General features: G+C 38.2%; 1 protein-coding gene across 4 annotated transcripts in view; it reads right to left on the reverse strand.

The window, feature by feature from the left end:
- PCYT1B (phosphate cytidylyltransferase 1B, choline) overlaps positions 1-13410 on the reverse strand; it is a 98002-nt gene that overhangs the window by 34801 nt on the left and 49791 nt on the right. For 3 of the 4 annotated variants that reach the window (XM_081278272.1, XM_081278274.1, XM_081278271.1), the window contains exons 2-3: positions 11604-11703; positions 4884-5000 (exon numbers count right to left, since the gene is read on the reverse strand). In XM_081278272.1, coding sequence (XP_081134398.1) covers positions 4884-5000; positions 11604-11703 — 217 coding nt within the window. Of the gene's footprint in view, positions 1-4883; positions 5001-11603; positions 11704-12169; positions 12301-13410 lie in introns of those variants that run through there. The other variant, XM_081278273.1, reaches the window with a different exon arrangement.

The raw sequence follows: 13410 nt of genomic DNA on the forward strand, positions 1-13410 counted from the left end.
GTAACTGGAATATTTTCTGGAATTATCAAATTTTTAAAGATATACTGGAATAAATGTCTGAGCAAAACATTAGCATGATTTTTCCAGATTCCATATGCATTATTTAAAAAGTAAGTTAAAAATCTACTTTATAAATTCACATTATAAAATATTCCATTTACAGATAATTCTTATTCTATTTCATCTTCTAAAATGTTTATTTTCTGCCTCCTTATAATAAAAAATAAAATTACATACTCCCAGAGCAATTACTTTTATTAGGTTTTTTCCTTTCCATCTTTAAATACATAGGAAAATTTTAATCATGATATCTAACAAAGATAATTATTTTTATTTTTATATTTGATTTTATGTAATTATTCCCCAAAGCCAAACACTAGAATTTGCTACACATACATACCAATGATTAGAGAAGGAATAACACATTGATTTATTGTATTGTTTATAATTTATTATATTAGATCTACATTATTTTAATCTTAACATTCTCTTTTATATAATCCATTCTATAATTATTTCTCAGTGGTTTTTATAAAGCCTCTTGAAATGCATTAATACATTTGATTTAAAAGGACATTTTCTTGGTTCCTAGTAGTTTTGAATGTAAGGACTAGTTTTGCCAATTAGGTTAGAAAATAATCTCTGAATATTTAGTAAGCTAAAACTGCAGCCCCTAAAAACATGCAATGGAGGAAGGATAGCATCTTCAACAAATGGTGCTGGGAAAATTGGAAATCCATATGCAACAAAATGAAACTGAATCCCTTTCTCTCGCCATGCACAAAAGTTAACTCAAAATGGATCAAGGAGCTAGATATCAAATCAGAGACACTGCGTCTGATAGAAGAAAAAGTTGGCTACGATCTACATATTGTGGGGTCGGGCTCCAAATTCCTCAATAGGACGCCCATAGCCCAAGAGTTAATAACAAGAATAAACAAATGGGACTTACTTAAACTAAATTTTTTTTTTCTCAGCAAGAGAAACAATAAAAGAGGTAAATAGAGAGCCTACATCCTGGGAACAAATTTTTACCCCTCACACCTCAGATAGAGCCCTAATATCCAGAATATACAAAGAACTCAAAAAATTAAACAATAAGATAACAAATAACCCAATCAACAAATGGGCCAAGGACCTGAACAGACACTTCTCAGAGGAGGACATACAATCAATCAACAAGTACATGAAAAAATGTTCACTATCTCTAGCAATCAGAGAAATGCAAATCAAAACTACCCTAAGATACCATCTCACTCCTGTAAGATTGGCAGCCATTATGAAGTCAAATAACAATAAGTGTTGGCGAGGATGTGGGGAAAAGGGTACACTTGTACACTGCTGGTGGGACTGCAAATTGGTGAGGCCAATTTGGAAAGCAGTATGGAGATTCCTGGGAAAGCTGGGAATGGATCCACCATTTGACCCAGCTATCGCCCTTCTCGGACTATTCCCTGAGGACCTTAAAAGAGCGTACTATAGGGATACTGCCACATCAATGATTATAGCGGCACACTTCACAATAGCTAGACTGTGGAACCAACCTAGATGCCCTTCAATAGATGAATGGATTAAAAAAATGTGGCATCTATACACAATGGAGCATTATGCAGCACTAAGAAATGACAAAATCATGGAATTTGCAGGGAAATGGATGGCATTAGAGCAGATTATGCTAAGTGAAGCTAGCCAATCCCTAAAAAACAAATGCCAAATGTCTTCTTTGATATAAAGAGAGCAACTAAGAACAGAACAGGAAGGAAGAGCATGAGGGAAAGACTAACAGTAAACAAAGACGAATGGGGGAGAGAAAGGGAGAGAGAAGGGAAAGCATATGGAAATGGTAGGAGACCTTCAATGATACACAAAATTATAAGAGGTTGTGAGGGGCAAGGGGGAGGGAAAAAATAAGGGGAGAGAATCGAACAACAGCAGAGGAGGTAGAGAGGGAAGATGGGAGGGGAGGGGAGGGGGGATAGTAGGGGATAGGAATGGTAGCAGAATACAAGAGTCACTAATATGCCATTATGTAAAAATGTGAGTGTGTAACCGATGTGATTCTGCAATTTGTATTTGGGGTAAAAATGGGAGTTCAAAACCCAATTGAGTCAAATGTATGAAAGATGATATATCATGAGCTCTGTAATGTTTTGAACAATCAATAAAAAAAAAACTGCAGCCCCAAAGTTTTCCCTTTTAGTTTTGCTTTGAAACAGGGTCTCACTAAGTTGCTCAGGCTGGCCTGGAACTTGTAATCTACCTGTCTCAGCCTCCTGAATAGCTGGGATTATAGGCATGTGCCACCTCGCCTGACAGCCCCATTTTTTTTTTTTTTTAGTAAATGATAAAATTGTTTCAAAAATTATTGGGCTGATGCACAAGGCCCTGGGTTCAATCTCGGCACACACACACAGAACAATACTGGCTTGGTAATGGTGTAATGAAATTACCAATATTTCCATTCTCCCAGCCCTTTCTGCATGTATCTGGTTGAATAAGTTGCTTTCAAGTAAAAGAGTAATGGTTATAATTAAGAGTCATTTGATAAGTCTTGAATATAGCCTTTTGTTATTATTCCAAGAAAGAGAAAAGGCAAATGATTCTAATAGCTTTAACAATTCCTTTTGTGAGTAAGGTCATTTCCAATTCATTGCTTGCAACAAATTTGAAGGAGGTTCTTAGCAAATAGTCACTTGATAGATTACTTTGGGTGACAAAATAATAATAATAATAATAGTAATAATAATAAATTATTTTTGTGTTTTTTGGGCCAGTAACTCTGAAGGAATTCAAAGAATTGAGTGGCATCACTGTAACAAACTCATTCCATTCCCATATATGCATTTGTGTGAACCAAATATTTCATTATATATATGTATAACAAGGAAAATAAGAATAAAATTTATGTTAAACACTGCCTCATTCTAGCAATAGTTATATTTATCCACAGGTACATTCACAAATAAGGAGATCCCACTCATCTCATTAAGAGACACACTGCTGATCAAATTTATGTTCATTTTTAATAATTATTTATCAAAAGTTATATTGCAGTATTTTGGTTAGTTGTGTGCTAATTTATATACATAATTCTGTTTCAGAGAATATGATAGAGTAATCAAAAAAGATTTCAAGCACTAAAGCATCCCATTAGAAAAAAAATTATAGGAGAGAAAAGAATGATTGTATAAATGTGAGGAGAAAAAAAAGACAATTTATAAAATATTTGAAAGTTCAAAAAGAGCTTGATATATTTTGTGGATGAATAAGGGTACATTTCAAAGTGTCATATGTTTTAAATGCCACTGGTACATGTAAGTTATTAGGTAATAATTTTGTTTTAAAATGTCAAAATTGGACTTCTATTTTCTTGCCTGGCATGTAAGGAGCTTAGACATTACCACTCCATTCTAATGACAAGTAAAAAGAAGAAGCAACTGAAAAATCAACAACTCTTCAAAGATTTGTCAGAGAAATGATGTCACAGGGTTGCCCCCAACATTGGAGAGACAGACAGATAAAGAGAATCACAATTTACTGGAGCAGAAACCCACCAGCAGAAATCTCTGAGGGATCCAGTGCTGGGAAGGAAAATTTAAACTGACAAATTGCTGGGGGCTCAGTGTGGACAAGTGTGAGTCTAAAACTCTAGGAGTACAGAAAACTTTCACTGTGATCCACACCAAACCATCTCCAAGGTTAAGTTGCCAAAATGAGCAAAACCCAAACACAGCAGAGGTTTCCCCAAGTTTCTGGTAGCCTAGGACCAGACTCCAGATGTTCATGCTCAATCAACAAAGTTTTCCACTCAGGACAATGGGAATAAAATAAGAGTTGGGTTTTCTACCCACTTTGGGTGTCCTCTGCATGACTTGTCCATTAACTGCTGCCTTTTACTTCTCTTCCTTCTGAAAGAACTCCATTCAATAGCCACATGATCACTACCCTTAGCAAAATATGCAGAATGGTTTCTCTTAAATATACAAAAAGCAGTTTTAAAACTTGCAGAAGATACCAAAATACTTTAAAAAAATACAGTCTCTTACCAGCACTGTTTTTTTTTCCTCACAGAAGTTTAAAGATGGTAAAAAAAATTAAAAAAATAATAAATAAATAAATAAATAAATAAAGGTGGGTGGTGTCACTTTATACAGTACCACAAAAACTGATCATAGTGAATGCAAATGCTACTTTCAGAAGCTACAGAAGTGAGAATGAAAGCCTACTAGGCAGGTACTATCATCCCTTTTGCCCAAATTGAAATAGATAGGCCCTCTGGGGGAGAAAAATTTTGATCCACATTTAACCATTCTTCTCTTTCCATAAACTTTTGAAGTAAGTCAATCCCTTCATTATGAACCAAGATTACTTGGGTACATAAATCTCCATTTCTTTAATACACTGAACAAAAATTCAATTAATTAGGGCTATCTTAAGCCATTATTATTAGCACAATACTGTCCCAAATGCTATGGGTTGCACAAAGGAAATAGACAATGACTTTGTATGCCCTTAATCATCCTAAACCTCTTTAGTTCTCCAAGATTTGAAATCAGAATAGTATTGCTTTTCTCTTAATCATGCCTCTGGATCATACCCCAAATTCCATTAGAAAGGCATTAATGGAAATTGTGAAGCAGCTACCCTTGGTGGTATTATTAATCTGTCTCTCTGAGGATCAATGGTACACAATCTCATGATATAATTCCCCTATGGTCTTTAAAATGTCATTTTAAATTTCAGGCAGTGAACAAGTGAGCCAGTACAGGGTGAATTGGAAGCATTAACAATGTCAGATTTTACTTATGGAATTCTGAAAGGGACCCTTTTCAGAAAGCATATTATAAAGGAGTTTTCTGGACATAGAAAAATGCAATTCTTACCTCCCACCAACAAGTAGCTGTTGGGAAACAGTGTTTTTGCTTGCATAAGTGCCCTTGCGTGACCTGAGTGAAAGAGGTCAAATATTCCATCTGCATATACTCTGACAGGCCTGTCAACTGTGAAAGAAAGAAAACAGTGTTAACAGAACTGCAAGAATAAGGAATTCCAGTTACCTTCCATTAGGATAGTGCCATAAGAAAGTTTACCTAGATAAGATGCAATCTCTCCGAACCATCAATTTCATATTGGTGCATGAAATTGATTTTAAATACAGGTTCTTCTAAAGACATCAAAGCAAAACAAAAACAAAATTAAGATCAAATGAGAACACACATTGTTAGCCAACAGGAAAGACAAACACAGAGCACTGGGGAGTTCTCTTGACTCAGAGTGAAATCTAGATGTCTGAGCCGGCATAGTCGGCTTGGCAGGAACATCAAGACATGAGTAACTGAGGAGCTCAATGGAAAGGACAAATGACTATGTCCTTGAGTCTGGCGGTCTTGAATGAAGACTGCAAATCCTGTTTCAAAGGCAAAGCTGTGCTGGAGTCTGTTCATACTGCTCAAACACTTTTCTTCCCAACTTCAAGTCTCATTGGTAATCTGAAGTGAGCCATGGTAAGGGTGTTTTCATTGTAGAAATTGGCAAATGCTATAAATCAGGGCTTATTTCCATCTGGAGGGCCAGTTGTTAAACATTTTCAATAATATCATTGCACAAAGTCACTCTCTAACCTCTTTCATATCATAGGAGATGGGGTCCCATGCCCCCAAAGGGAGGAGAGTCAGAAATAAGCATTGCATATAAGGGTGGTGCTTGGAGGTAAGCAATCAACACTATAGTCCTTCATGGTCCCACAGGATACTTGCTGCACCAGGCCAAAGACCTATTCCCTTAGAGTCAAAAGGGAGGGTTAGGATAAAGCAAGTCACACAATGGAAGGAAGGCGGGTATCACTCTATTATACCCCTATCCTGCTAGTTTGAAAGAAGCCCATTACATTTGTTGAAAGTGTTATTTGTTTGCCAACTTTTACACCCTTCTCTACTCTCAACAAAGGAATTGGAAAATGAAAATCCAAGAAGATCCAAAAATAGATAACAGGAGAAAGTAGTTTCTCATAACAAACTACTCTTGTCCCAAGCACATCTGTCACCTCTTCTCCATGGTTACATATGTCATAGGGACATTTTATTCTCTAAGAAGGAAAGAGATCTATGTGGTCACAACAGTGCTTTTCCCCCACCCTACTGCTCCATATTGGAGATGCAAACCAGGGCCTTGCACACACAAGACAAGTGCTCCATCACTGAGCTACCTCCAGTCCCACAATGGATTTTTTTTTAATTTTTAAAACTATTTATTTTTTAGTTGTAGTTGGACACAACACCTTTATTGTATTTATTTTTATGTGGTACGGAGGATCGAACCCAGGACCTCGCATGTGCTAGGCACACACTCTACCACTGAGCCACAACCCCAGCCCCTCCACAATGGATTTTTTTTAGATGTTGATGGACCTTTATTAGATTCATTTATTTATATGTGGTGCTTAGAATTGAACCCCGGGCCTCACACATGCTAGACAAGTGCTCTTACCAATGAGCCACAACTCCAGCCCCCACAATGGATTTTTTAAAAGAGAAATATGAGAAGCCAGATGCAGTGACATGCACCTGTAGTCCCAGCTACTTGAGAGGCTGAGGCAAGAGGATCACTTGAACCCAGGAGTTTGGGGCCAGCCTGTGCAACATAGCAAGACCCCATCTCACAAAAAAAAAAGAAAGAAAAAAAAAAGAAAAAAGAAAAAGAGGAACACGAGAACTTATTTCCCCTGACATTAACATTGTACCTATTAACCAACCTCTCACCCTTCTTCCACTTCCTACCCTCCCAAGTCTCTGGTTATCACTATTCTACTCACTAAAAATTTGATTTGCTTATTACCCAATGTATACATGAATCAAAATATCACATTGTACTTCATAAGTATATATATAATTATGCTTAATAAGAAGATATAGAATATGAGGACTATCAATTAAATATGCTCAACAGAACACAAACATTTATCTCTACCTTCTTCTCAAAACACCAAAACAAGTATAAAAAAGAGTTTAAAAGGTATCATTTTGTAGAGCTCAGTGGTACATGCCTGTCTACCAGCAACTCAGGAGGTTGAGGCAGGAGGATCACAAGTTTGAGGCCAGTCTCACAACTTAGTGATACCCTCAGCAACTTATTAAGACCCAGTCTTAAAATAAAAAAGGCTAGGAATGTAGCTCAGTGGTGGTGTGCTTGTCTAGCATGTGTGAGGCCCTCGGCTCCAACCCCAGTTTGGGCGGGGAGAAGGCATAATTTTCGCCAAGGTTAGAGAAAACAAGGAAGACAGTGACAGTGAATGAGAGATGTCAAAAACATTTTGTAAAGTCACTTGTCAAGTGTTGAGTGCCTACAGGAAATAAGAATTAGGGGTGAGGTAGGAGGAGAAAGGTATTGCTGATTTTCTTTATAAACCTAAGAGTCTGACTTTTTAAAATACATGCATGTATTATGTTATAAACAAATTTTTATTATAATTAACACACTAATTGTACAAATTAATGGGATTCATTGTGATATTTCCATACATGCATACATTGTGCATTGATCATATCCATTCACCATTTTACCTTCACCCTTTCCTTCCTCCCTACCCCTTTTCCAGCCCCTAGTATTCCTCTTCTACTTTCAGATTATCTTTTTGTTTGCTTGTCTGTGAGGAAGCTTGTACTACTTGTATTTCTGTGAATGCTTTAAAAAGAAAGAAATCAATGGAAACTTCTATTGAATGATCTTTAGAACTTAGATTTCAAATAGTGATTATTTCTTGATGCAATTCCACCTCATTAATTTGGAAACAAATAAATGTTACATTAATAGATTCAGATGGTATAATGTTTCTAATAAAATTCTCTAATAGAATATCTAGAGACTTTATGTCAGATTAGGAACTGCAACTATTTTCAATTATACACTATTTTGAACAAACAGAATTGCCTTCACAGGATTATACTGTATTCTAAATAAGGCACAGTAAACAGAAAATGCTTCGAAATAACAAACTGTCTAATGAGGGATCCTTGGTTTCAATGCTCTTATTCAATTTGATTTCAATTGATGAAAATTTGTTTTAAGATATAAACCCCATGGAAAAGCAGATGGCAGTTTTGTATAACTTTTTGTTAATGATTCAGAGGTGATCAGGATAAATGAATTCAGGAAGCAAGGAAGAAAAAAAAGAAAGATGACATAATTACTGGGAAGAAGGACATTTAGTAAATTTGAGAGTATTTGCAGAGTTGATTTTGCAGTAAGCTCACTTTTAAAAATTGTAATGTGTCAGCAATTTCTAGACTGTGAGAAGCTCTACAAGACCAAAAACAACAACAAAAGAACCTGGTGTCTTTGTTTCTTCAAAAATTAAACTTCAAGGGATAAAAAGCAGAGGGGGAGGGGAGAGAAGGAAGGAGGACCTGCAGATTGAAAGAAATTTAAAAGATATATTAATATCAGCTTATTGTAATGTGTGGACATTACTCTTGTTCACACACCATCCATCCTTCAGTTCAAAGCTTGAGCATGTTTTCACTGAGCTCCATGGTCATTGGCTGAGGGCCATGCCTCACAGTGCAGCCCCTTGTGATGGACAAAGCAGAGATTTGAGGTGAAAGGGACTCAAATTGGAATCCCAATTCTACCCAGTCAGGACATTTGACAACTTACTTTTCAGTTCTTCAATTCTCATTAGCCTCCTTTGTAGAAAGGACACAGTCATAAACATCTCACATGGTTTTTGTAAAGATTAAATGAGATACAGTATAGCAGATGTATAGTAAGTTCTACCTCCTTTTCTTTTTCCCCAAAAAAGTAAGGTCCTTTTCTGCTTGGACCTGAAGCTCATTATTTAACTTGAGGTCAAATCTGTTTTCTTCAAAACCACCTTGTTATGGTTTGGATCTTAAATGTCTCCCACAATCTCATATGTTGAAGACTTGGTCCCCAGCTAATGGCTCTATTGGGAGGTGCTGGAAACTTTAAGAAATGGGGCCCAGTTGGAGGAAGTTAGGTCATTAGAGGCGTGCCCTTGAAGGATATATTGGGACCTCAGCCCTTTCCTCTCACTTTTTCTTGTTTCCTGCCCATGATGATGTGAGCAACTTTGCTTCACCATATTCTCCCCATCACAATGTTCAGCCTTGTCATAGGCCTGAAACAACAGGGCCAAGTGATCATGCAGTGAAACCTCAGAAACTGTGAGTCAAAATAAAACTTTCCTCCTTTAAGTTGTTTAACTCAGTTGTTTTATGATAGTCACAGAAAGCTAATACACACCTGGACTTTCATTTGGCATACCTTGGATTTATTGCTGGATCAGTTTTTCTCAATGTATTGTTTCCAGACCACCAACTTAAGAATTATCTGAGCTGTTTGTTAAAAATGTAGATGTCCAGGCTCCCTTCCTGATTTGAGGTTTTGGTGTGGGTAGGGAGCACAACAGGGATTCTGCTTCTCTAACAAGCTAACCAGGTGATTCTTGACACATTAAAGTCTGCTCTGTGTTACCTCCCTAAGCCTCTGGTTGCCCTTCTCAAAAGAAGCTCATGAAAAAGCTTACTCTGATCACCCTCTTCCTCACCTCACTCTTTTGAAGGCTATTCTTAAAAGGCAGAGTGTCATGGTTAAGAGGTCAAGCTCTAACACAAATAGGCTTGAGATCAAATCTCAACTTTACCACTTAGAAGTGGTTCTGCAGGTGTGCTCTGCAGAGTGGCAGTATCCCCAGGAACTTGTTAAAGCAGCAACTCTTGAGACCCACCCCAGCCATCTGAGCAACACCCCCAGCTCTTTTTATTTTTTGAGACAGGATCTCACTAAGTTGCTGAGGGCCTTGCTAAGTCACTGAGGGCATTGCTAAGTTGCTGAAGATGACTTTGAACTTGAAATCCTCCTGCCTCAGGCTTCAGAGCCTCTGATATTACAGGCATGCACCACTGGGCCTGGCAGCCATCTGTGTTTTTAACAAGCACTTCAGGTGATTCTGTTGCAGGCTCAAGTGTGAGAATCACTGCCACCTAAACTTATGCAGGTTCACAACTTCTCTAAGCCTTCATTTCCTCATCTGTGAAATACTAAAAGTACTAGCTGTGTAGAACTATGATAGTTAAACTGGGTATGGTGGCACATGCCTGCAATCCCAGTGGCTCAGGAGGCTGAGGCAGGAGGATCACAAATTCAAAGCCAGCCTCAGCAGAAGCAAGGCATTAAGCAACTCAGTGAGACCCTGTCTCTAAATAAAATACAAAAAAGGGCTGGGGACGTGGCTCAGTGGTTGAGTGCCCCTGAGTTCAATCCCCAGTACTCCTCGAAATAAAGAAGTATGATAGTTAAATTGCATGATACATAAAAGACCTCAATGCATAGTAAGCATTTAATAAATATCCATTCTTATTGTTAAGCAAATAGTTCTTTGTCCCATGGATTCTTCTAAGTTTAGGTTGTTTGTTTTTGGCAAAGGAAGTCATCATAACTGGCTCAAAACTTATTTGCTCAACTAGTCTTATTTTTTACTCCATCCCAACCAACTTGAGTTACACTCATTTATTCTCACACACCTCTCTATCTCTGTGCCTTCATTGTTTCTCTTCCATCCTTCTGAGAACACATTTTCCATTTCTGCCCACACAGTTCAAACCTTATTTCTCACAAAAGTATCAGCTCCATGTTGTTCCCTCCCTGACATCTTGCCTGACCACTCCAGGCCAAATGAATTTGCCCTTTTCTAAACTGTCAGTCATCATCTGTGTTGTAGGATTTAGCCCCTAAGCACATTGCAAGCATGCTACTTGTGGTTTTTATTTCATCTCTAATTGTCTTGTCTCTTTAATTATCATGAAAACCCTTGGGAAACAAATTATATTTATATTCTTTTTAAATCCCTTCACTATCCATTCTCTGGTACAGCCTTAAAAAAATAATGAATGAATGAATAAACTTTTATCGCAGAGCCCAGTATTTTTAAGGCATGCTAAAAAGGTTTGTTTTTTAAAAAAATGCAGACTTTTAAGAATAGTAATAATTATATAGTAGTTTGGGTTCATAAAAGCCTTCATGGTTTAAAAAATGCTTTGGGCCAGGTTTGGTCTTATTTTCCCAGTGACTTGGGAGCCTGGAGTAGGAGGATTGCAAGTTGGAGGCCAGCCTCATCAACTTAGCGAGACCCTGTCTCAAAATAAAAATAAATAAATAAATAAAAGGGGCTAAAGATGCAGCTCAGTGGTACAGCATGCATGGGTTCAATCCCCAGCACTGGAAAAAAATGCTCTGGTATTTTTAACTGAATTTAGCTATCACAAAACCTTTGCAGAACAGGTATTATTGTCCCCATTTTGCACATGAGGAAACAGACTCATATCTCTCTCATGACTTGCCCATGGCTGTTGAACTATTAAATGACAGATTTGGGGCTTAAATTCCTGCATTAAGCTGCATCTTTTACCTGGATACTTTGGTTGGTGTAGGTTACCACTGCTAACATTCACCCTTCTTGCATTGTGCTATAATCTCTAAATTCAACTCTAATTGAAAGCAAGCAATGCTCAAATAATGATGGACCTTTATAAATACTTTAAATATCAAGGCAGAGCCCATTTGGGGAAAAAGAAGAACAGCCTCACCTGGTGTTCCTAAGCGGGCCTGAGCAATGGTCAGTTTTTCATGGGGTGCTTGGCACTGGCAGCTCGTTTCATCTGCAAATGGGGCAGGTGCAGTCAGGGTCTAGAAGGGAAAAAAGAAAACAAAGGGAATACAGTCTCACAAGTTTTCCTTCAGCACCATCTTCCCTGAAGTTTTATTCTTGTGGACTACACAGGTATGAATAAGAAGTAAAATATATCTGCTAAGCCTCTCAGAGGAATATTGTACTGCTAGAAATAAACATGGTATTGTCATGATGCCCCCCGCCTTTTTTTTTTTTTTTTTTAACTGGTGCTTCAGAAATAATAGCTTTTCAGTGTCTACCATCTGCCAGGTACCAGATGAGCTACTCTGGATCTGTCAGCCTCTTAGGCTTCACAACACCCTACCATGGATGCACACTTTATACTATGCCTATTTCACAGAAAAGGCAACTGAGGCTCAGCAGGGTTAATAAAGATGCTAAGTCATGCCCCTGGAAAGGCCTAATGCCCAGCTTTGACCATCTCCCAAGCAATGAGGGCAGTCTTCAAACATTTAGACTCACCCACACCCGGGGTACTCGGCTGAAAGGAGCATCATACTCGGAAGCGTGGCACGACATCTCCTCTATTTCACACGCCAGCCTGGCCAATCATAAACTCTGACGTCTCTTCAGTGCAAAGACCAAGGCCGTTATCTGTGCTCTGGGAGGGCCTAAAAGCACAGCAATTCTGGCGGGCTGCAGATAACTGTTACTGTGGTAGCTTCGCCAGCCACCAATGGCTGGAGGCCCCGCCCCAGGCAGCTTAGGCTGGAGCTCTGGGGAACGCTGTGAGAAAGATGTAGTCACTTGGAAGCCTGCCCAGGAAGTGGCCCTGCATTTTTTAGTCAGCCTCTTAAAATGAAAATCTCACTCTCTCCAGACAGGGGAAGACAAAGCGGGCAGTGTTTTTGTAAACAGGGTAGATGCAATCCAGAGTTGTCTTTTTGTAGTGTTTGAACTATGTCATTATCACAGTCACCACTACATCATCTTTGGTAATTTTTAAGCTAAAGTTGACTAGTCACTGTAAACATTAGTCAGAGTGCTGCATGAATAGTTTCTTAGAGATGGAGACAGGTGTTCTTTGACTTGGGAAGATTCAACTGAAGAAGGACCCATACATTTAAAAAAAAATAATGTTGCATGATAATTATAACTAATAGTGGGAATTCATTTTGACATATTCATACATGCACATAACATAATTTGATCAATTTCATTCCCCATTTCCTCCTCTTTCCCTCCCCTCTTTCCTCTACCTGATTCCCTTCCTCTATCTTACTGGTCTCCTTTCTGTTTACCCAAGATCCCATTTTTCCTTTTTTCTCATAGTTTCCACATATGAGAGGAAGATCCATACACTTGACAAGGAGCTGTAATCCACTTCTGCCATTCATTTATTCAATCAATCATTCATTCAAATACACATCAGGCACTGTCTTAGAATCTGAGGCTAGAAGTGGAGATAAGACCAGACCCTGCCCTTAAGAAGCCACTATTCTCTGCATTGACCAGAATGGATCCATGTCCTGGGCCCATTCCCTTCCACTATTGCAGTGACTTCCACCCTAAAAATGGGAGTCCTGCCCCAGATTGTTGGGAGACCTCCGAGTTGCCTGAGACTTTCTTAACCCACACCCTCTTCTTCAGGGCTCTAAAGGCAAACCAAAACTTGGGACAAAGATTCAGAAAACTTGAATCCACTATTGGTTCTTTTTCAAATATATTAAGGTGACCTTGTGAATTGGAGCTGCATTTGTAAT

Source organism: Spermophilus citellus, assembly GCF_964194105.1.
Source record: "Spermophilus citellus genome assembly, chromosome: X".
Lineage (NCBI taxonomy): Eukaryota > Metazoa > Chordata > Mammalia > Rodentia > Sciuridae > Spermophilus > Spermophilus citellus.